General features: G+C 24.6%; 4 protein-coding genes across 9 annotated transcripts in view; 2 read left to right on the top strand and 2 right to left on the bottom strand.

Annotated features, from left to right (window-relative positions):
• Positions 1-437: 437 nt before the first annotated feature.
• On the bottom strand, positions 438-4,006 carry LOC122858307 (G2/mitotic-specific cyclin-B). Its single transcript, XM_044161121.1, has 3 exons — positions 3,734-4,006; positions 1,873-2,867; positions 438-1,788 (listed from the first exon to the last, which is right to left on the bottom strand). The coding sequence occupies exons 1-3, from the start codon at positions 3,761-3,763 to the stop codon at positions 1,542-1,544; spliced, it is 1,272 nt and encodes a 423-aa protein (XP_044017056.1). The 5' UTR covers positions 3,764-4,006; the 3' UTR covers positions 438-1,541.
• Positions 4,007-4,338: 332 nt separating this feature from the next.
• On the top strand, positions 4,339-5,774 carry LOC122858306 (vacuolar protein sorting-associated protein 26C). 2 transcript variants are annotated; one of them, XM_044161119.1, is made up of 5 exons: positions 4,339-4,471; positions 4,563-4,706; positions 4,781-5,273; positions 5,343-5,468; positions 5,542-5,774. In XM_044161119.1, the coding sequence occupies exons 1-5, from the start codon at positions 4,415-4,417 to the stop codon at positions 5,622-5,624; spliced, it is 903 nt and encodes a 300-aa protein (XP_044017054.1). In that variant the 5' UTR covers positions 4,339-4,414; the 3' UTR covers positions 5,625-5,774. The 2 variants fall into 2 exon arrangements, with proteins under 2 accessions (XP_044017054.1, XP_044017055.1); XM_044161120.1 differs by having other exon boundaries at positions 4,355-4,471; positions 4,549-4,706; positions 5,542-5,695.
• A 6-nt stretch (positions 5,775-5,780) lies between these two features.
• On the bottom strand, positions 5,781-7,943 carry LOC122858305 (protein mono-ADP-ribosyltransferase PARP16). Its single transcript, XM_044161117.1, has 7 exons — positions 7,670-7,943; positions 7,238-7,579; positions 7,013-7,168; positions 6,729-6,938; positions 6,467-6,632; positions 6,271-6,403; positions 5,781-6,192 (listed from the first exon to the last, which is right to left on the bottom strand). Exons 2-7 carry the CDS (start codon positions 7,568-7,570, stop codon positions 6,033-6,035), a joined length of 1,158 nt encoding a protein of 385 aa, XP_044017052.1. The 5' UTR covers positions 7,571-7,579; positions 7,670-7,943; the 3' UTR covers positions 5,781-6,032.
• Positions 7,944-8,331: 388 nt separating this feature from the next.
• Positions 8,332-22,304, top strand: part of LOC122858303 (myocyte-specific enhancer factor 2-like) — a 32,074-nt gene continuing 18,101 nt past the window's right edge. For 2 of the 5 annotated variants that reach the window (XM_044161115.1, XM_044161107.1), the window contains exon 1: positions 8,332-9,669. The gene's annotated coding sequence lies outside the window, so the exon portion shown is untranslated. Of the gene's footprint in view, positions 9,670-21,796; positions 22,075-22,304 lie in introns of those variants that run through there. The other 3 variants (XM_044161111.1, XM_044161110.1, XM_044161114.1) reach the window with 3 other exon arrangements.

The following is a 22,304-nucleotide window of genomic DNA, read 5'->3' as shown; positions in this document are numbered from 1 at the left end:
TTATAAATACAAATATATCAACGATGACAAATTACCTTGTCTGATTTTATATATATATATATATTTTTGTTTTTATTATCATTTTTTATTTGGCTTAAATAAAACATACCCAATTAAAACATCACCTAGTATTTATTTATTACCTTTTTTTTTTTTTTAATTCAATCAGAAAATTTACAGATCGTCAAATATATTTCATGAAATTTATGATGTTGAAATATATAATACAATATTTTTTTTATTTATCAAATTGATCTGTCATTTAACTAGGTTTTTATGAATTTTTTTCTTCTCAATTTTCAAGAATTTATTATTTAAATTAAAGTGTGCGTGTATATATACAAATGCAGATTATTCTGCTTGATTGATAATTTTTAATTATTATAATTAAATTTTTTTTTTTGTAAAAAAAAAATAAAAAAAAAAAAATGAATATACCAAGATATACGTATATGAACAAGAAAAATCTTTATTTTATTACTTAACTATTAAGATTAGTTTAATTATTGTAAGACGAGTGTCAAGACAAAAAAAAATTTAAGACAACAAAAATATTAATAATAATGTTATCATAGACAATTACATGCGTCCAAAAGGTGTCCATTAAAATGCCAATTATTGATATGAATTTTACTAGCGTCAATCATATCAAATATTTAATGATTTAAAAAAAAAAAAAACAACAAAAAAAAAACGATTATGCATTCACTTAGAACATTATAAAGTCAAATTGTACGATAAAAAGAAAAAAGTGTTAATAATAATATAAGATTCAATATATATATAATTGTTGATTACTAGAATAATATTTATAAAAAAAATAGATTGTTAATGTTGTTGTTGTTTTTTTTTTGTTTTTCAATTTTTTTGATGCAACAAATACTTGGATTGAAAATGGCAGTGTTCGAGCTAAATTCATTTCTTGGTTATTTAAAATATTTATAATAAAATTAATGAGAAAAAAAATATATATAAAAAAAAAAAATTATAATTTTAAAAAAGCCAAGAATGTTGTAATAGATAATCCAAGTATAAAAATCAATATATTATCACTTTGAAATCTATTTAACAAGAAAAACTCACTGGAGCAAAAAAAAAAAAAAAAATGTATAATATATATATATTACTAGAAAATTGTTTGTCAAATGTTGCATATAAAAAAAGAAAAAACAAATTAATTTTTTTTTAAATATTAATCATTGCTGTCTTTTTTTTTTTTTCTCTTTTCAAATAATTTTTTTTTTTTTTTATAAGTTAGCTAGTTGGTTAGTCATTGAACGAATTGATTATCGTCGTGAAAATTTAAAAATTATATTAAAAAAAAAAGAAAGAAAAAATTTAAATCCTTATCAAGCTTTAAATATTCTATGAATATTTTTTTTTTAATTTTTTTTAATTTTTCATTTACTTGTAAGAATAGAAAAAAAATATTTTTTGTTTATACAACATTATTTTAAATAGCTGATGAGGATTTTTCCTTTTTTTCTTTTTTGTTTTTTTATTTAAATTATCTTATTTTGTATATTTTTAATATTAAATTATTACTCTTTGTTATTAGCTAATGCATGTAAAACTGGTGATCTCAGTTCTGGACGAAGGCTAATTTTTAAATGCTTCGAACTGATAAACTTCTTTCTAACTGCTTGATATTTACTTGTATCAGCATCTCCAATGATACTTGCAATTTCTTTGACAACTGGTAAAAGATCATTTTTCGTATAAGTGCTGTAATGAGCCAATGTTGGTGTCCAAATAACTCTACCCTCTTTCTCTTCATTACCAAGAAGACTATAAAAAATAAAAATAACATTAAAATAAATACATACAAATGCTAAATAATTTTGATGATGTTTAAAATGATAAAAAACTTACTAAAATGCAAGATAAATAGCAGCAGCAGCAATAAGACTTGGTGAATAATGACACATGTTATAACTAACTAAACATTGTTCCAAAAAATATTTAGCCATTGTATGATGTAATGGCATTGCTGAACCAGCTTTACTGTATCTACGTAAAAAATGTAATGACAATGGACGACCAAATGAATAATCAAGTGTACGTACAATTAACATTTCCATTTGTAATATTTCAGTCTTGTGATATGCATTATCAGTAATATAAACAAAATCACCAATATCTGGTGCATACATTTCTTCATATTTACATGCAATAAACATTGATGATACACCAACAAGCTGTAATCTTTTACGATTAATTGTTCTATATGATTGTAAAAATCTATCAATAATTGCAACAGTTAAATAAAGTGTTTCTTGAAGTAAATGAAATTGTTGATGTACCTCAACAAGCCAATCAACTAATACAGATCTCATTTTAGGTGTTACTTCTTGACCATTTAAATATTCTTTATCAATTGGATATATACTTTCAAGTTTTCTTAAATATTCATAAATATCATTGCTATAAACAGTGACTAGAATTGGATTACCCTTATCTTCTTCGTCGATATCTTGAATTTCTAATAAATCCGATGAAAATGCTTCATTTTTTTGTTTATTATTGCAATCAACATCAGTAAATATTTGTTGTTCATATTCATTCTGTTTAATATCATCAATTTTTTTTATATTTTCTTGTACAATATCTTTTTTAACAACTGGCTTTACAACTTGTACTGGTGGTCCTGATACTTTATCAACTTTAACTTGTTGTTGTTGTTGTTTTAATATTGGCTTTTTTAAATCAACTGTTGGTAATAAACTTGATCCTTTTATTGGTTGTGCACCACGTACTGTATTAACTTTATTACCAATTTCACCAAGTGCTGCACGACGTGCATGACCAGGTAATGGATTTATTGTTGACTTTACATTTTTTGTATTTTCCTGGTTGAGTATATTTTGCTATTTAATGAGATAAAAAAATATAAAAATTATTCAACAATCATACAGAAAAAAAAAAAATAGAGGGAAGCATTTTTCTAACCCTAAAATTATCCCTCCAATTTATCAATGAAAATAAATTTTTAACATAAAATATTTACTCCACACAGAAAAAAAAAAGAAAAAAAAAATCTATTATCAAATAGTTTTAAAAATAAATTAAATTATACATTCAAATATTATATTTTCAATAGTTAATTATTATTATTATGTACTCAGGTGAATTTATAACCACGCCAAGTAAATAAACATAATGAAAAAATGCATTTGTAAACATGATAAAATTTGTTGTTGAATGAAAATTATTACCATTGAACAAAAGAAAAAAAAAAAAAAAAGAAAAATAAATTAGTCATTGAAATGTAAATAAAATAAATAAATGAACATATAAATTTATATTTTTTTGAGATGAAAAATAAAAATGTTAATAACAAGAAAAAAAAAAATCCTGAAAATTCGTTGAACAATCGACGCCCTGGGCACGAGGATAATTGGCAAAAAAAAAAAGAAAAAAATTCAATAAAAATTCCACGAGTTTATTTGGCAAAAAAAAAGCCGGTAAATAAATGGACCCTATTATTGTTAATTAATTAATGATATTATCTAGAATAAATATTGATAAGTTTTTTAAAAAATAAATAATAATTAGGGCATTTAAACCAAGTGACGGTTGAGCCTCATCCCCAATGGCCCCCCTCAACAACACACAAATCAACCGACAGTTTTTTCATTTTTTTTTTTTTTATTTTCTCCACGCGTGACCCCCTGTTGTAACGGATAAAATATATTTATCAATGATGATTAGATTATATTTTTATATAACTCACCGTAATAGCAGTCCGATTTCTCAACGCCATGATCGTTGTTAATAATTAATTGGAGTACACACAAAATCACAGAATATATTGTTTAATTGCTTTTTGGTCAAATGTATATAATTTGTCTGGACTGTCTCTCTCTTTCTCTCTCTCTCTCTCCTTATTACTCCTTCAACAAATGCCCAAACCAAACACACTAAAAAGCCCCAGCTTGTCCGTAACGACTCTGACGATTTGAATTTGTTTGGTCCTGTCGGCTGGCAAAGGGGAATGAAGGGGAAAGTTTTTTTATTTTTCCTCAAATTTGTTGAGAGTAGGGATATAGTTCACACCGGATATTATGACGATAAAGATGTCACTTGTTTTCAAAATGGCCGGCGAGAGTTATCCGAAATTTTCATTGGTTAAAAATTCGAGCGCCAAATTTAAATGTATAATTATTGATTTTTTTTGTTAAATAAATAATTAAATTAATTTTTTTTTTAGATGGAAATGTAGAAATTAGATAAATATAAGTAAAATAATTTTTTTGTCTATTTTTTTATTGGATTTTGAGGCAAGTAGACGGTATTTTTATTATTTTTTTTTTTATAAACAGACGCTTTATCAAAATGGCCGATCAGCAAATGTGAGTAAATGAACTGTCAATAAATGTAAACATATGTTTATTTTGTTGTTTAAAAAAAAAAAATGTCAATTAATTTGGATATCAGATTAAAAAGAGCTAATAAAATTTATCATGAAGGTGTAAGTAATTTTAATGATAATTTATATTTTTATGATTTATGTATATTTGATAAAATTTACAATCAGCTGATTTATAGGTTATATGCTTTAGGAAAAAATTGTTGGTTTAATTTTACTCCAAACAAATTCAGATGTTAAACATGATGGAATTTTTCTCACTATGGAAGGTACCGTGAATCTACAGCTGAGTTCCAAGAATATTGGAATATTCGAGGCATTTTATAATTCTGTCAAGGTTTGGAAAAATATTTAACAAAAAATTAACTGATAGAAAAAATGATGATTGATTTTTTAATTTTTTTTTTCTAGCCAATTCAACTTGTACAGTATACTGTGGATGTTGTTCCAGCAGGTAAAATACCATCTGGAAAAACAGAAATACCATTTGAATTGCCTCTAATTCCACGTGGATCAAAAATACTTTATGAAAGTTATCATGGTGTATTTGTTAATATTCAATATGTCATAAAATGTGATATAAAACGTAATTTTCTTGCAAAAGATGTTTGTAAAACATTTGAATTTATGGTTGAAGATAAACCAGTTCCATCAAAAAGTATACGTGATATTTGTAAACCAGTTTGTTTTAAAATAAAACCAGAATCATTACAAAATATTCGTGATAAAAAAAATATACCAGTATTTTGTATAACTGGTAAAATTGATACTGTTGTTTGTAAATTATTTGAGCCACTTACTGGTGAAGTTGTTATTGAAAAATGTGAATCTGTTATTAAGTCAATTGAATTACAATTAGTCAGAGTAGAAACTTGTGGATGTGCTGAAGGATATTCACGTGATGGTATGATTTTTTTTTACTATTAAAAATTAGCTAATTTATTTATTAATTTGTTGGTTTACTTTTTTACAGCAACTGAAATACAAAATATACAAATTGGCGAGGGTAATGTTAGCATTGGTGTGCCTATACCAATTTACATGATTTTTCCAAGATTGTTTACTTGTCCAACTCTAAGTACAAGTAATTTTAAAATTGGTAAATTACTTTTTCATTTTATTTATACTTTTTTGGCTTTTATTTTCTAATTATTTTCTTATTTATATTGCAGAATTTGAGGTGAATCTTATTGTTGTTTTTGAAGATGACTATCTTGTTACTGAAAATTTTCCAATTGTTCTGAGTCGTCATTAGTAACTAGTCCTTTGATTCATCAATTAATTTTAATGACAAAAAATTATACCAAAATTCAATGAACATTTAAAAAAAGAAACTATATAATCAAATTATTTTTAAAATTTATATTTGATTATTAGAAAGAAAAAAAAAAAAACTAATAAATAATTTTACAATTTATTATTTAATATAAATTTAAATTTTATTTTAAACTTTAAATTTGAAAAAAAAAAAAATAAATAATCAAACTTGTTTATAAATCTCTGATAATTTAAATGTCCAATTTTCATTACAGACAAAAAAAAAAAGTGCATTAAATTGCATGTATAAAAAATTTTCGTTTAAAAAATCGAAACGAGTTTTTTCTTCTTCTTCAGATACAATTTATATAAATAAATAGAGTATTTGTTATGGAATGAATATAAATTAGTCAAGTCCAGCTTTTTGGATTAATAATTTATAGTATTTTTCCACATTTTTATTTTGAGTCAATCCAACTGAGACAAGAAGGACCACATATCCAAGGACAAATGTCAAAAACTTGTTCTGTTTAAACCAGCTAACAACACCGGTACTTTTTAAATTTCTAAATAAAAATAAAATTTTATATAATTAAAATAAAGTTAAATAATTATTATTAAAAAATAAATATATAATAAATTACTTTGATGATGAAAAATCATGAGTATAAACAAGAAGATATTTAACTCTTAAAAGATCACTATTTGTTGAAAGATAATATTTATTTGGTATTTTTCCTCTAACAGTAACTTCAAGTGCTTTTTGTGCATCTGCACCTGTAAATATTATAAAATATTATTTAATAAAATTGATTAAATATAATAAATTTTTTAAATTACCAGTATCACCACGTTTAACATCTGGATGATCAACAACTTCACAAAGTGCAACACAACTTAATTCACAGCCAAGAAAACTTCCACCCCATCCAAATCCAACTGGACTAAATGCAAGACTAACATTTAATTCACTAGATAAATAAATACCATCTCCAAATAGTCCTGGCTATAAAAACAAAAATTATCAATTAAATTAATCAACCTTAAATATTGATCAAGATATTTTATATAATTTCTGTTATTAAATAATAATAATAATTACATTACTCATTGTTTGTTGAATACCATAATTAATAATTGAATGAAAATTTTCAAGTTTACTTCCATGATAAGCATAAAATGTTGAATATTCCTGAACATTATTTTTCCATCTTTCTTCTTTTTTTGAATTATTTAAATTATCAAGTTGAAATATCATATTTGGTTTAGCCATTGTTATTTCACATGGTACCTTTTCCAGTATCATGTCATACTAGAAAAATTAAATAGCAAAATTATTAGCTTTGATGTTTCAAATTAAGTTTAAAATATATTTATAACACTTGCTTCATCTTTTTTGACTGATTTAAGTTCTGGTTCTTTTAATGTCAACAAGACCCAGTACAACAAATCAATCATCATTTGGTTGTTGTCATAAAATTCTGGCTCATCTAGCTTGTTGTAAATTATTGGTAATGGTGGAATTCCTTCAATAACTTCTCTCTATCAACAAAAATTAATATTCGTATATTTATTTATTTATTTATAATATTTAATAGTTGATTAACTTACAAGTTGTTCAATATTTTTCCATTCATTTTTGATGAACATTGGTGGAAATGGTCTGAGACACATTGCATGTCTGTAACTATTACATGAAGCAACAAATAATGACCATTTAAAATCAGCAGCTTGTGGATCTTTATTTAATATATTTTTTAAACTTAATATTTTTTTTTCACCCTCTTGAAGATTAACCTTTTCAATATTCGTTGACATTTGTGGATGAATATTTGTCTGATTATTACAATGTTCCACGTCTTCAATTTTAAATTTATCTTTTAGTGTTGATTTGTTACCACACCATTGGCTATACATTTGAGGCTTTGTTTCAAGACAAGACATTTTTAAATCCTAAAAGAAAAATTTAATTTAAATTATTAATACTCTGTTATCTCTTTTTTTTTTTTTTAAATAAATCTAAGGATTACTAAGTTGACTTACACATTCACCAGATTTTTTTTTTTACGTTAAATTTATAATAAAATTATGAAAAATGTCTGATGTCATTATTTTACTCCAAGGCTATTTTATGACATCTACTAATCTCTCCAATTGTTTTTTTTTTTTTTTTTTTTCTCAGCCTTTTATTTGACAATTTCAATTGTTTTTAAAAATTATATCTTCATTTATCATTTATTTGTTAATAAACAAATATAAAAACATCAAAAATTTGTATTTTCATAATTGCATATTTCATTGACACTTTTGTGTGTGCTAATTTCTTTATTATTATTTATCAATTATTATTATTATTAATTGGTAAAACAGATGATTATCAGAAAAAAAAAAAAAAAAAAAAGTGACATTTTTACCGACAGAAAAAATGTAATAATCAATATTTTTGCCGCTAGGTTGTTCAGCCTTATTTCAATTTAAAAAAAAAAAAAAATGAAAATGAAAGTGAAATGGGAAAATGAAAATTTGGATTATCATGAAAATAGTGTATTATTTATGTGACAAATACAGTTTTGATAAAAAAAATATATTTAGAAAATAAATAACGAAAATGTTGGTGGGATTATTTATTGACATAATATTGGTAATAGTGTTTTTCAATGTCATGCCTCAAGGTAAACTATCGATGACGTCAGTGTACGTCATTTAACAAGTGGGAGTGGATGGATGGATGTCGGCGACGATTGTGGTTTTTCGCGAATCGCCCTCGGTTATTTTGTTGGCGATACCTAACCACATTCGCTCCAAAATAAAAAAAAAACATAATAATAAATTAATATAAATAATAATTGTGTCTTATCATTAACAAATATTATAAACAATTAAAATCTATCATGTCAAATAATATCATAAAAAAAACATCATCATCAACAACATCAAAAAAAAATCCAACAAGTTTCAATTTCATTTAGTTCAAGAACAATTGTGAGATTAAAAAAAATACATAACGTGTAACCAAAGACAGTGAAATCAAGAATAAATTAACCACAAAATAAATACTCAAATAAAAAATAAAAAAAAATCATATACAACGCGATTAAATTATATTTTTTATTCAAAAAAAAAAAACGAAAATGATAATATAATTTTTTTGGAGCAAAAAAAAATTTACAAATCACACGTGGTTAATTTTTTTGAGTTGTGATGCATTGATGGTTTATTGTGTTGACTAAAATAATAAATATTTAAAATAAAAAAAGTGAAAAAAAAAAGTAAAAAATATATTTATTATAGATGGAAAATCACCAAAATACTTTTGCGCATGTCCGTGACCGCATGACGTCATGAAAACTGTGTGGTTTTGATCAAAACTACATTGGTAAATTTGCAATATAACATACATTTAATTAATTATAATTAATAATATTAATATTATTAATTTTGTTAATAACATTAATTTAAAATTGAGTTGTTTTTTATTTGTTTAAATTGTCTAGTGTTTTTTTTTTTTCTTTCGTATAAATTGTGCTCATGTGTATGTGAGTTTACAAGTTGTTTTTGTTTTTGTTGTATATAAAGAGAAAAAAAGAGTTGTGTGAGGGATAAAGAGGTAGTTGATTTTTTGAGAGAGAAAAAATTTTTAAGGGGGTTCACGTCATCAATGATCAAACTGGTGACTATGGATGGTGCGTCGAGGCAAACTGCTTGACCGGGCGATCAAGTTGAAACAAGATAGAAGATATAAATTAAAAAAGAAAAAAAAAAAAAATTTAATTTTTTTATAATCTAAAAAAATACATATTATATTTTGTTGTTTGTTGTTTTTTTTTTTTTTTTTTTTTTTTTTTTTTGTTTGTGATTATTTGTTGTGTGACAAGTCGATTGACAAGACGAAGAAGAAATTGAGGGAAGTTGATTGCAGATAAATTATTGAACAAGTGGAAGGTCCTACGAAGACGCCGCGGGAACAAACCGGTGTCAACGGATAACTTGAAGAACAACAAGAGCATATACCCGGTGGAAAATACAAAAAATTATCATTCAATGTGAGTATTTAATTTTTAAATTGGAGCAATTCAAACCACGTTTTTTTTTTAAATGTTTATATTTTTTTTATGCTTGAAATCTAAATTATCTTATTATTAAAATTTATAAATTTATTATTATAATTTTTTTTTTTTTTTTTCTTTGAATAATATAACGAATGATTTATGAAAAATAAAAAACTACATGTTTGATCAAATGGTTTTTTAATTATTTTCTGGTAAACTTTATTTAATGAATTTTTAAAGAAAAAATTAATTTATATTTTTTATTTTTATCAATTATCGAGACGTTATTCGTAGAAATAAAATATAATTTTATATTAAAAGTTTAAAAAAATATTTTTATAATATCAAATGATGATTAACATATTTTTTTTTATTTATCATTTTTAAAATTTTTTCAAAGAAAAACAAATTTTTTTATATTCATTAAAAAATAGACATGATTTATTTGTAATAATTTAATTTTTACACTTGATTCAAAATGACTCTTTTAATTTTTAAAAATAATTTTTAAAAAACACTTAAAATTAAATTATTAAATAAAAAAAAAATAAATAATAAATTCAACAAATATTATGGAAAAATATTTATTATAATTGTCAACAAATTGACAAGTTTAAATGATAAATTTTTTATTTTCAATTGATAATTTTTTTATTTTCAATTGATAATTATTTTATCTTAATTTTTTTTTTATTAAGAATACATGGCAAATATCTTAAACACGTCTTTCGTTTGCAATTTGCTTGAGACGCTGAAGCTTTTAAGAACGGGGGGGCGAAAAAAACCTGAAAAAAAAAAAATAAACTAAAAAAAAAAAATTAAATATATTCGCGTGCATACGTTTCGTGTTGAGATGCCTCTGCATACCACAAATTTTCTTGTATTTTGTATTATTATATATATGCGTGTTGTCCCTCCTCATTTATCCCTCATCAGTGAGGCAAAAAAAAATAAAAATATATTTTTGCAGTGTCTTTTACCGCCATCTGCTTTTCCCTTCAATGACTGCATCGGTACTGCAGACAACTGTTGTTTACAATTATTATTAATTAATAATAATTATATTGTTTAAAATTATTATTATTATTGTTATTATTATTAATGTTATTATTATAAACAATGAGAGAATGAATTATTTCATCAAAAAATTTAATCAATCATTTTGTTTTTTTTTTCTCTTTTCTGCTGCTGCATTTCTAAAGGGTTATTAATTTATAAATCATAATGATCTGAATTTAAAGGGTCAAGGAGTTTGATATAATTGAAATTGTATGAAATAAATATAACAATAAAATTTAAACTATTAATGAAATGAAAAAACTTTAAGAAAAATAAATAAAAATAAAAATGTGATTTAGTAATGAATTGATAAGTCAATAAAACACAGTGTTAATGTTGTTTGTAAATTAAACGACAATGTCGAGAGAGAGATATTATGTGATCAACTATGACTAAGATTATTATTTTATTATTTTTATTCTATTTTCTTGTGACCTCGGAGGTATCGAGCACCAGAGACTTCGAGTCACGTTCGTTTAACGAAATCAATTGGCTCGTCTCACGTTATTTGTCCACTTGGATGATTAATAGGATTGATTTTTTTTTTTTTTTTTTTGTTATTATCGATTATTGACACATAAAAAAAATAAAAAATAAAATCAATCGACTTTTCTTAAGCTCTAATGACTATCGAAAACGACTACTATATGCTAAGTGGCAATGAAGGTGTGAAAATTTTTCAATTTTTTTTTTTCTTCAATTTTGCATCATTTATTTAATATTTATTTAATAATTTTTTTTGTCAAGTAAAATCATGTGTTGTCTATACGTAAAAATCAAATATTTATTTTTATCTTGATTATGTGACAATTAGATATGAAAAATAAAAAAAAAAAAAAACAAAAAATACATAAATTTGTCGTTTTACTGATGAAAAAAATGACACAGATTAAATCAATATCAATGCAAATTTATTTGGCGTGAATTATTAATTTTTTTTTTCTTTCTGGGTTATTCGGGTCATTGAATTTTGGTAAATTTTTGATAAATTAAATTTTTGTTTTGACAGAACAGATGAGCGAAGAGGCGCAAAGAAATAAAATTTATATTTTTTTTTTTTTGCATTTTTTGGAGTTTATATTATTTCATTTGAAAAAGTAAATGATAAATTATATGTATTACGTATTTATCTGAATTTGGTTATCTTTTTGAATGTATTTTTTTTTTTTTTTTGTTAATGTTATCCGCAAAATCAGATGATCTCTCGGGGAACCTAGACCTACGCAACAGATAACACAATGCCTCAAGTTTGTTTCAGAAGTTTAAAAAAAAAATATAAACGGAAGAGAAAAATGGATATATAAAAAATAAAATAAATGAAGTAAATATATTGAAAAAAAATAATAGTTGAAGTTCATATTATTCTCGACCTCAGAATATTTGTTTAAACATAATACAAAAAAGAATATTTAATGTGGGTCCTCGGTATTATGCTAAAACGTTAAACGCCTATGACCTAAAAGTTGACATTTTATATAAACTTTTGAAGCACAGTAAAATAAGGATAAAGAATAAATATTATAATAAATATTTGTATAAACGATAGCAAAGTGTGTGAACAAGCATCCGCAATATATAAAAACCAGTTTTATATTTTATATATTACTCAATTTTAATTCACAAGGTCAAAAAAAAAAACTATCTAAATTTTTTTCAAAATAAAATTTAAATGATCAATAAACATAATTTATTATTCATATTTTAAAATCACATTAGAATCAAATTATTTATTTATTATAAAATAATTATATTTTTTGAAAAAAAAAAAAACCCATTATAATTAACAGTAATTAAATCAAATCATTAATGAAATTTAATTTTTTTTTTTGAAAAAAATATCAATCAATAAATTATTCCTCAATTTGAAAATAAAAAAATATTAAGAAATCATTAACCTTCGAATTTTATCATCTGTGTCAAATATATATTATCATCAAAAAAACAAATTGATTATAAAAATATATGCAGTAGTTTATATCAAAAAAGTCTTGAAAAAAAATTTAAAAAATAAACAGGAAAAATTGCATAAAAAAATTAAAATATAAAAATGAGCTATTAAAGTATTAAAAATAATAAAAACATGTAAATAATAATATTAATTAATAATAATAATAATAATAATAATAAAAAGGTCCTGCACGTGGTGATAGGACCACGTGGGCTTTCAGCTTGCGTCACTAAACAAACCAACATACAAAGCACCCCATCATGTATTGATTGAGGGTGGCCATGGTCGTTTCTATGGTAACATTTCTTTTTACCTGTACATTATAAAGAGGGAAAAAACTACACATATATATCCATACAATGTATGTATACACTCAACAACATAGCCCAACCCACCTTTTACTTGTCGTTTCTTTCAGTTTAAAAACTACCTCATTCTAATTTTTCAAATTTTTTTTTTTTTATTAAGTTATTATTATAATGTAATAATTATATACCTGTTTTATTATTTATTTTTTTTTTACCTGTTACATTGTTATCTATTTTAAATAGAAATATAGAATTGAAAAAAAAAAATTTCTTTAATTTTTTATAGCAAGTTTTAGATACCCATCACCTGTGAGAATTTTTTTTTTTTTTTTTACTTTACTTTACCTTACTTTATATACCCACGTTTTTTTTTTTTTTAAATATATTCGATTCTTATTCGTGCGGGATTTTCCTGGCGTGTTCACAGTATATTTGCATTAATGTATATATATTGTGTATGTCAGGGGTTATGTAAGTGATGTAACTATATCATTCAGTCATACTTTTTACTACCTAACTGTACGATAAATATATATTTAAGACGTGGGGTTAACTCAAGGACACACTACATTGTATATAGTCCTTCAGGTATTTTAATTATTTTATTTTAGGCTTTATTAATTGTTTTTAAACATTTTTATTAAATTTATACTTGAAAAAATTTTCTAGAAAATTGAGCTTTTTTTTTTCTCTTTTTGTGGTCAATGAAAAATAATTATGTTTACAAATCCCTTTAGGCTACAAGTGCAGTAAAAAAAAAAAACACAAAAGACTTGATGTGACTCAATGAAATCGATATAAATATATATACCCTAGAGTTTTTTTTTTTTTTTTTCTATGTACGTGTGTCTAGACCGTCGACTCTAGGACCCCTCTCTGTCTCTCTTGTTTTTTTTTTATAAATATATTATTTGTTCTTTATATTACCACACCTGTTTTACATTTGTACGAATACCTGTCATACAAGAATACTGTCGTCAACTATATAAACACAACTACCCCTCGCAAGATAGGTCTATACACCTTTCCAACAAATCAACCAACTTTTATTTTCAATTCAATTTTACACACACACACACATTATTGAATACATGTATACTTTATACAATCTTTTTTTATAATAGCAATGTAATATTTTTGCTTCCACAAAGTTTTAAATATCATATTTATTTCTATTAATATTTTTTGTTTTATTATTTTTATTTCCGTACTTGAGTGTATTTTAATATCACAAGTTATGTTGTTGTATTTTCATTCATTCATTCATAAAAATTATATTTTTATTTTATAATGGTAAAATTTTTTTGTTGTTTTATTTACTATATTCAATATATTTTATAGATATATATTTTTAATTGTATAAATATTGTTTGTTTTTTATCTATTTTGATTATAGAGTATTGAATAATTATCAAACAGAAACCTTATTGATAGTTAAGGGTTACTTTATAAACCGCTCAATACAAATTGGCTTTCAACCCCCAATCATCTATGTCTCGCATATTTCACCGTACTTTATATTACCCAAAGGGGTTGAATTCACTCATCTCGCCTGTTGCTTTCGTCGTTAATAAACCCCTCTTTAGAGAGATAATTTTTATTATTTTATATTTTATTTTTTATCCTCTGTATACAAAGAGTTTAAAGAAAAAAAACAATTTTCTATTATTTTTATTCTAGCATATTCTTGTATATAAAAATAATAATTTTATTCTATAAATTAACAGATTTGAAGGTTTTAAAAAATTATTAATTAACAAGTATAAATTAATGAAAAAATAAACATTTTCGCTTATTCAATTTGAGATACTCCAAATTACATACAGCCTTGAATAATTTTTATAAATTAACAAGCTTTTTTTTATTTAAAAAAAAAAAATAAAAAATAAATATAATTTTAATATTTTAAAAAGTATTAATTTTAATTAATCAATTTAAAAAATTAAATTAAATTTATATTATTTGAGCTTTTTTTGTTTGAAAAAAATAATCATTGTATTTTATTTAACGCAAGCTTTATATACGTGATGATTTTGATGAAAAAAAAAATCTGTGTACTTGGTGAGCTTTTTGTGATTCTCTGTGTTGTATTTTTTTTTTTGGATGGATGGTTGGATGGTTGGCTGAAGGGGAAGATGGATAAGCACGCGAAGTAGATGATAAAGAAAATAAAAGTGTGGGTAGAATCTGTGTGTATAAAGCTACCACAAAATTTTGCTCAAGGAAGGAGAGTAAGATAGTAAGAAGGGGAATAAAAAAAAAAAAAAGCTGCGACGCCGGGCGTCCCAGTGTATCGCGCCTTAAAAGGTTCGACGCCGCACGCGCCCAACAGCAGCTGTACCAGGCCGCCCTCCTTTTTTTTTTTTTTTTTCGTCATTTGCTCTCTCTTCTTTCTTCTATGTAATGTGCACAAGTACTCATATCAAATACATGTATATATTTTCCCTTTTTCATGTAGACTTTTTCTTTCTCGCATTTTCTCATCAACCATTTCATTTTATCTAACGCCCCAGTCAACCTCTCAACTTCATCCAAACAAGGGGACAAGATGCTCTAGTATAAAATCCACTAAATCTCAATCTCCCAGTATGTATTTTTTTTTTTTTCCTCTAAAGCTTATGTTTTTTCTACATACCTACACATTACCAATACGTACATTTTTTTTATTTTTTTTTTGTTAATTATTTAACCCAATTTTTTAATTATTAATTCATCAAATTGTTTTTACATGTGTAATTTGTATTTATTTATTATTTTTTTTAACCCCATTTGTATGTTGAGCTTTTTTTTTAAATATTATTATTTTGTAAAATATAATTTATTTATTTTTTAAACAAAAAAAAAAAAAAAAATGATAAATTAAATTAAAGCTGGGTGAGTTGAGGTCATCCATAAACTCCACATGGTTTTTTATATGTGTGTGTATGTAGTATCGCATTTCAAGCTCATATACGCATTGTAGCTTGCGTTAATACCTGCACCCGGCGTCTCTGACCCGTGCCTGAAAATTCCCGGGGATAATGCGGGGCAAAAGAGAGGGTATATCAAGGAAAAATAAAAGGAAAATATATATGCGTAGCGAGTTATGATAAAGAAAACAACCGGGTATAAAGAAAAAGGAATGAGGAGGGTTGTGATGATGTTGCGAAGATGCGTGTTGCGACGCGATCAACCGGCAAAATAACAACGCTTCAGGGAATCTGGAATTTATTGCTTGGAGAAATGCTACTGGAATTTTCTTTTTTTTTGCTATTTTTTTTTTTTTATTCTTGCTCTACTCTGTTTCTTTGAAAAATAATAAATAGAAGCTTTTTTATTTGACTCAAGAATGAATTGAATTTTGTAGGTTTTTTTGTTGTTATAAATAAAAAAAAATTGAGATAAATTTTTTTTTTTCTATTTCTTTAAAAGAAATATTTAAATTTTTTTTTTTTTTTTGAGAAAGAATGAAATAAATTAGAGTTTAAATGATGATTTTAAATTATTTTGAAAAAAAAAAAATAAAAAACATGATGTTTGTTGTAATTATTTAACATTAAAATAATCAATTGAAAAAATAAAATTTATCGTAATTCTTGTGAAGAGATTAATAAAAAATAAATTATTATATTTTTTATTTTTTTTTCCTTATTCACCTTGGTTTTTTATTTTATTTTTTTATTATCTGACCTAATTTAATGATAATTTATATTTCCCTCAGGCAAAAAACATGATTCACAATACCGAAAATAAATAATAATTAATTCTCAATATTTAAAATAAAATATAAATTTCATATATATTTATAAGGTGAATAAGTCAACCAATAAAGTCATCAACTTTTTGATTGAGTTCAAACACGTGTAATTTTGTGGAAAATAATTCCATCATCAAACCAATAAAAAAATTAAAATGACACTCATTTTTATAAATTTTTTATTTACCAAACTTTGACTCCATAAAATTATTTTAATAGTTGAAAATTGTGCATGATAAATTACTGGTCTGATTAAAAAAAATATCAATCAATTAGTAAAGAAAAAAAAAAAAAAAATTAATGATAAGAAATTTTAACTCATCTAATTCAAAGCACCTTTATTTACGTACGAGCTAGAATCATTAGTGTTGGTTAATACTTGAAGTACTTGTTCAAATTATTTTAAAAAATCGTTTCCTCAAAGCAACGTGCGGTTAAATGGGCTCGTATTATTTCTTATCAATCTTTAAAACCTGAATAATAACTTTACTTTAAAAAAAGCCTGTCTGCACTCTAAAATATTTAAAATTTTAAATATCCACTTATCCACTGTGCGTCAACGACAATACTAAAAATATTGTCAACATTAATTATTTTCGTAAATTGCAGTGAGTCTTATTATACCTTCAAATTAAAGCATCAATATACTAGTAGCTTGCAATTATTATATTCTATATAAACGTTGCAAAAAAAGTTTAATCGAAAAAGTTTTATGTTCATTTTAATTATTAAACTATATGGATTTTTATTGAAAAAATATTATGTGAAATGCTATAAATGTCCAAAAGTCAGTCTTGAAATTTACCTATGCAATACCACTGTGCTTCAACGACAAATCGACAATATTAAAAATTATCTTGTTACGTTTCATAATATCAATCAATCTGTATGTATAATATCATAATTAAATTTTTCTCCTGTTAGTTACAGATTTGCGAAGGGTTTATTTGTCATGTTAAAATCTTTGCACGTAATCAAAGCTTGATATTGTCAGTACACTTGATGATCCAATGAATCAATTGACAAGATCTCATTGTCAATATTCTTTTGTCAATATCTATGCCCAATAATTTACGTATATATTATTTTTCTTTTGTCTCAATCAACCTTCCAATATGTTCACTGGTTACATCATTTCAATTATCTGAAAAATAATACAAATTTATTTAATTATTATTTATCTTTTGTATTTTTTTATTGTTATTAAACTCGTTTATACTTTTTTCCATTTAAAATTGTTAAAATATTTTATGAAATTGTGATAAACACACGTGAAGAAAATAATATAATAAAAAAAAAAAACGAAATGAGCATATAGAGTTGGTCGAGATGATTTTATATAACATGTGTTTTTTAGTCTCCTACCAAGTTCTTCCAGGGGATAACCCATCAGGGAGAGCACGTGGTGAAAAAGATCTTCTGGCTTTTAGACAATTTTTTTTATTATTTTTCACTGGTGTTTACCAGACTTATACTCTTGTTCATCTTTTTTCTTCTTCGGACTGTAATTCCCCCCACGCACGGATCTTCGCTTGAGGCAATATGAAATTTGAGATCAACTCTATCTCTCACGGTCTTTTTAAAATTTGGACAACAAGCCAAAAAGAGTTTAAAAGTATCAAATCACTTTTCTCATCAATCAATATTTATTTTCAATATATAATTTGAGTATTTTTTCTAAACAATAAATAAGCTATTTATCTAAATAATAATTTAAAAAAAAAAACTGATATATTTTTCGGCAATGAATTATACTTGAGATTGGATAAAAAGACCACTCGAATTTCTGGCACATAAGAGTATATAAAATTGTAAGTATATGCAAGGTGGAGAGTAAAATAAAACAAAAAAAAAAATAAAGAAATTTAGAGTATAGAGGGTTCCATGCCAGGAAGTCGAGGCGTCTGGAGTCAACTCGTGCAGCTTGCGACGATAATTGATAGGTTTTTCAAGACCCCAGAGTCTGCGTACCGACAACGATGTCGAAAAAAAAAACATAACACTAAAAAGAAAAAAAAAAAAAAAGGGGTAACCCCCACGAGAGAATAAAAGAAAGAGAGATGAATTGAGGTGAATATTAAATAGATTGACAAAGATGAAAATTTGCTCAAGGCACTATAACGTATACGTCAAGACCAAAGAGCACGTGTTCTGATTTTCTGGCGGCTGTTACTGCTCAGTTCAAATTCTTTTTAATTTATTTATTTTTTAAATTTACGTTTTACTCTTTTTTTTTTTTTTTTTGAATTTTATTCACTTTATTCAACATGAAAAATCATCTAGCTTACTTTCTCGCACTTGCATGTGATGCTAAACAAAACTTAATGCCAAAAAATTTAAAATATTTTCATCTCACTCGGATTGAAAGAAAAAAAAAAAATATATATATTCAAGAAAATCAAGCTCAAGCAAATGTTTAAATTTAGCATCTCTGGCTTTTGCCGTGTCATAGGACACGCTGATGCCTGGTTACACCCAGTCCACCAATAACAACGTTCGATGCTGAATTCTACGTCAGAGTTAAGTCTGCAACAGTCTGCTTGAGGTGATGGCAAATCGACCAATACACCAGACCAACATCCAGCCAGGCTTTTTCCATTATTATCATATTTTTTTTTATTTATATTTATCATTTTCTTCTTGTTTATTCTCCTCCTTCATATATGGTTTTTTTTTTTTCAACTCATTTTTACTTTTATTTTTTTTACATTATTATAAAGGCTTTTTTTATTGATTGTGCAATCTCTTTGTCCTGGCTACGTTTATCATCAACAGCATCATCTATTTTTTTTTTTTTTTATATTTTTTTATTATTATATTATTCTATCATCATCAAGGTATATACAAAAATGAAAAATAAAAAAAATTATCCACGTCAAATGAAGCATAATATGATATGAAAAATATTTTAAATGACATTTATATTTTTTTTTTTTTTTTGTGATATTATTATTTTATCGTTTTTAAAAACAAATAAAATTATTCGGGAATTTTTTTTTTCTTCCAGCTATCAATTAACAAGTTGGCAGGGACATTTCAAGTTTTAATTATTAAACTGATTTGTCAGTTACCCGATTTAGCTCAACATTATGCATTAAGTATTACTTTGAACTCGAATGATTTTCCTTTTTTTTTTATCTCTCATATTTTATTTTTGAATTTCTGGGTGAAAAATGATATTTTATTGTCATTAAATAATCATGTGATACCATTTTATCCTCGATAAAATTGAAAAGTTTGTTTCAATATGAATAAAATTGAATATATCCACGTCATTGGAATTTACAATTGATTTTTTTTCTCTTAAAAACTTTATTCCATAAAATCTTGATTTATTTTTGGATTATTTTTCAAATTGATAATATTGATTCATTGTACTTGTGACCCTTTTTTTTTTTTTAATCCATTAAACAGGTTGATAATCAATTATTAATTGACAAAAAAAAAAAAAGCTTTTATATATATAATTAAATTATATTATGTTTTTTCTTTTTTTGTTTTCAATGTAAAATCAAAAAGCTCTTTGATTTTTAAATTTTTAATGAATATTTTTTATGTTTTAGTTATATATAGATTTTAAATTTTCAAATGTCATTTGGTTTTTTGGATTATTGTTTAATAAAATTAGTGATAATTGATGGGTTTGTGAGTACATCCTTTCCGGGGGATAGAAAAGCTCTCCTGGACTTGATAATTATATTGCATTAAGCAACGTCTTGGTTGGGGTTGTTTTCTCGAGGGGGGCTTTAAAATCTAACCAATATGATAAATAAAATATATTTCATGGTGTTGGTTATTTTATTTTACTTATTTTTTTCTTGACTCCGTGAAGAAACCAGCAGCCGGCACGACGTCAGCTGTCGACAGATTTATCGAGTGGCACGTGCCCAATCCCCACAAGAAACTAAAGCAGTTTTTATTTTCCTGTTTTTTTTTTTACTTTTTACTTTTTTTTTTTTTAAACATTTTAAAAATCTTTTTTTCCCCCGGGTCGTTTTTATACGCAGCAACATTAAACTAAAAACAAACAACAATTTAAAAAAATATAATTTTTTTTTTTTTTTCCTACACTTTGGTGATGCCAGTGATTAAATTGAAACCATTGAATCCATCTGATAAAACAAATTTCATATGAGATAATATTTTTTTATCATATATAAATTTAAATATCACAGTATTTATATTTTTTTATTTTTTTATTAATTTTTTTTCATAATTAATTAAATTTATAATGTTTAAAATAATTTTTAATTATTTAAAATTTTAATAACAAAATGGATATTTGATTAAATTTATTTTAAATTAAAAATTCAAGTATCTTAAATTTGATTTTCTGCATGACTGTGTAATATTCTGTTACTAATATAATAATGATAATTTAAATATTATCAGTGTCATGAATACATTTGGTTAATAATGAAAATTTCTCATATTGAGAATTGGAAAATGAGTTAATATAATCGTGCATGAACGTCGAGAGATATGCCACTTGATTTGGTTTTGTCCTGACGTATATCAAGGAGGATCTTGACTACTCAAATTACTCCAACACTCTAATGCATTACTCATGGATACCATCAGGAGTCTCGACCTCACTAATATGATAATATTCACTTGGGTTCGTTGGCCCATTTTCCTTCCTTGCGGTTTATCATATTTTTTTTTTAATTAAATTTTAATTCCATCATCTTTCTCGCATCGAATTTTTAAATTACTATCAATTTTTAATGATAATATAATAATAATTTTATAATAAAATCATTTGTATATTTTGTTATAAATTTTTTCAAGCTTTTTTTTCATTTTACAATAATCAAGAGCTTGTATTGGTCAAAGTTTGGTTAGTTTTTTGGCAAAGTGTCATGAAAGCAACGAGTTCCAAGACGACAACGAATTTTTTTTTTTTTTCAAAAAAAAAAACAACAACGACTATTAAGAAAATAAGAAAAAAAAAAGGCGTTGGCGTCGGTTTATCAAGCTATGTACAACAGACATCAGTTGAATCACAATGTGTCCTCACTGTGTTCTATCTTTTATTTTTCAAAAGAAAAAAAAAAATAGAAAATTTTACCATATACACAGCTTCTTCCTCATTATTTCCTCTCATGCATCAAGACACTCACCAAAAAATTTTATAACGTTGTGTTTCATCTTTGTCGTCATCTAGAGCTTTCTCGTATATATATCTTTGTTGAAATAATGTTTTTTTCTTTATTTTACATTTAAAATTGTTGAGTGAGGGAGAAACAAGGTGGGGTGTCGTGTGGGGTAAGCGTATCGGTGGTATTTTGGTTTTGGCTCAGCACGACCAGCGCTCTTCTGGGAGTGGAGTTCTAAAAACAGCGGAGGTAAGTCCTACACCAAGTAGCCTCGTTCAGCTGCTCCTCTGTACGACTGCTAAATTAAAATTATTGCTTGATCATCACACCCCAACATTCAAATCTGCAAAGCAAAAATAAAACACAAAAAAAAAAAAAAATTTTCAACTATTTTTAAACAACAACAACAATATATATATCTATCTATAAATAAATTTATAAATATTGTAAAAAATTATTTATTAAATAATATAAATTAA

Source organism: Aphidius gifuensis, linkage group LG5 (genome assembly GCF_014905175.1).
Source record: "Aphidius gifuensis isolate YNYX2018 linkage group LG5, ASM1490517v1, whole genome shotgun sequence".
Taxonomy (NCBI): Eukaryota; Metazoa; Arthropoda; class Insecta; order Hymenoptera; family Braconidae; genus Aphidius; species Aphidius gifuensis.
The sequence above is the reverse complement of the archived record's forward strand: the minus strand, read 5'-3'. Positions and strand labels throughout refer to the sequence as shown.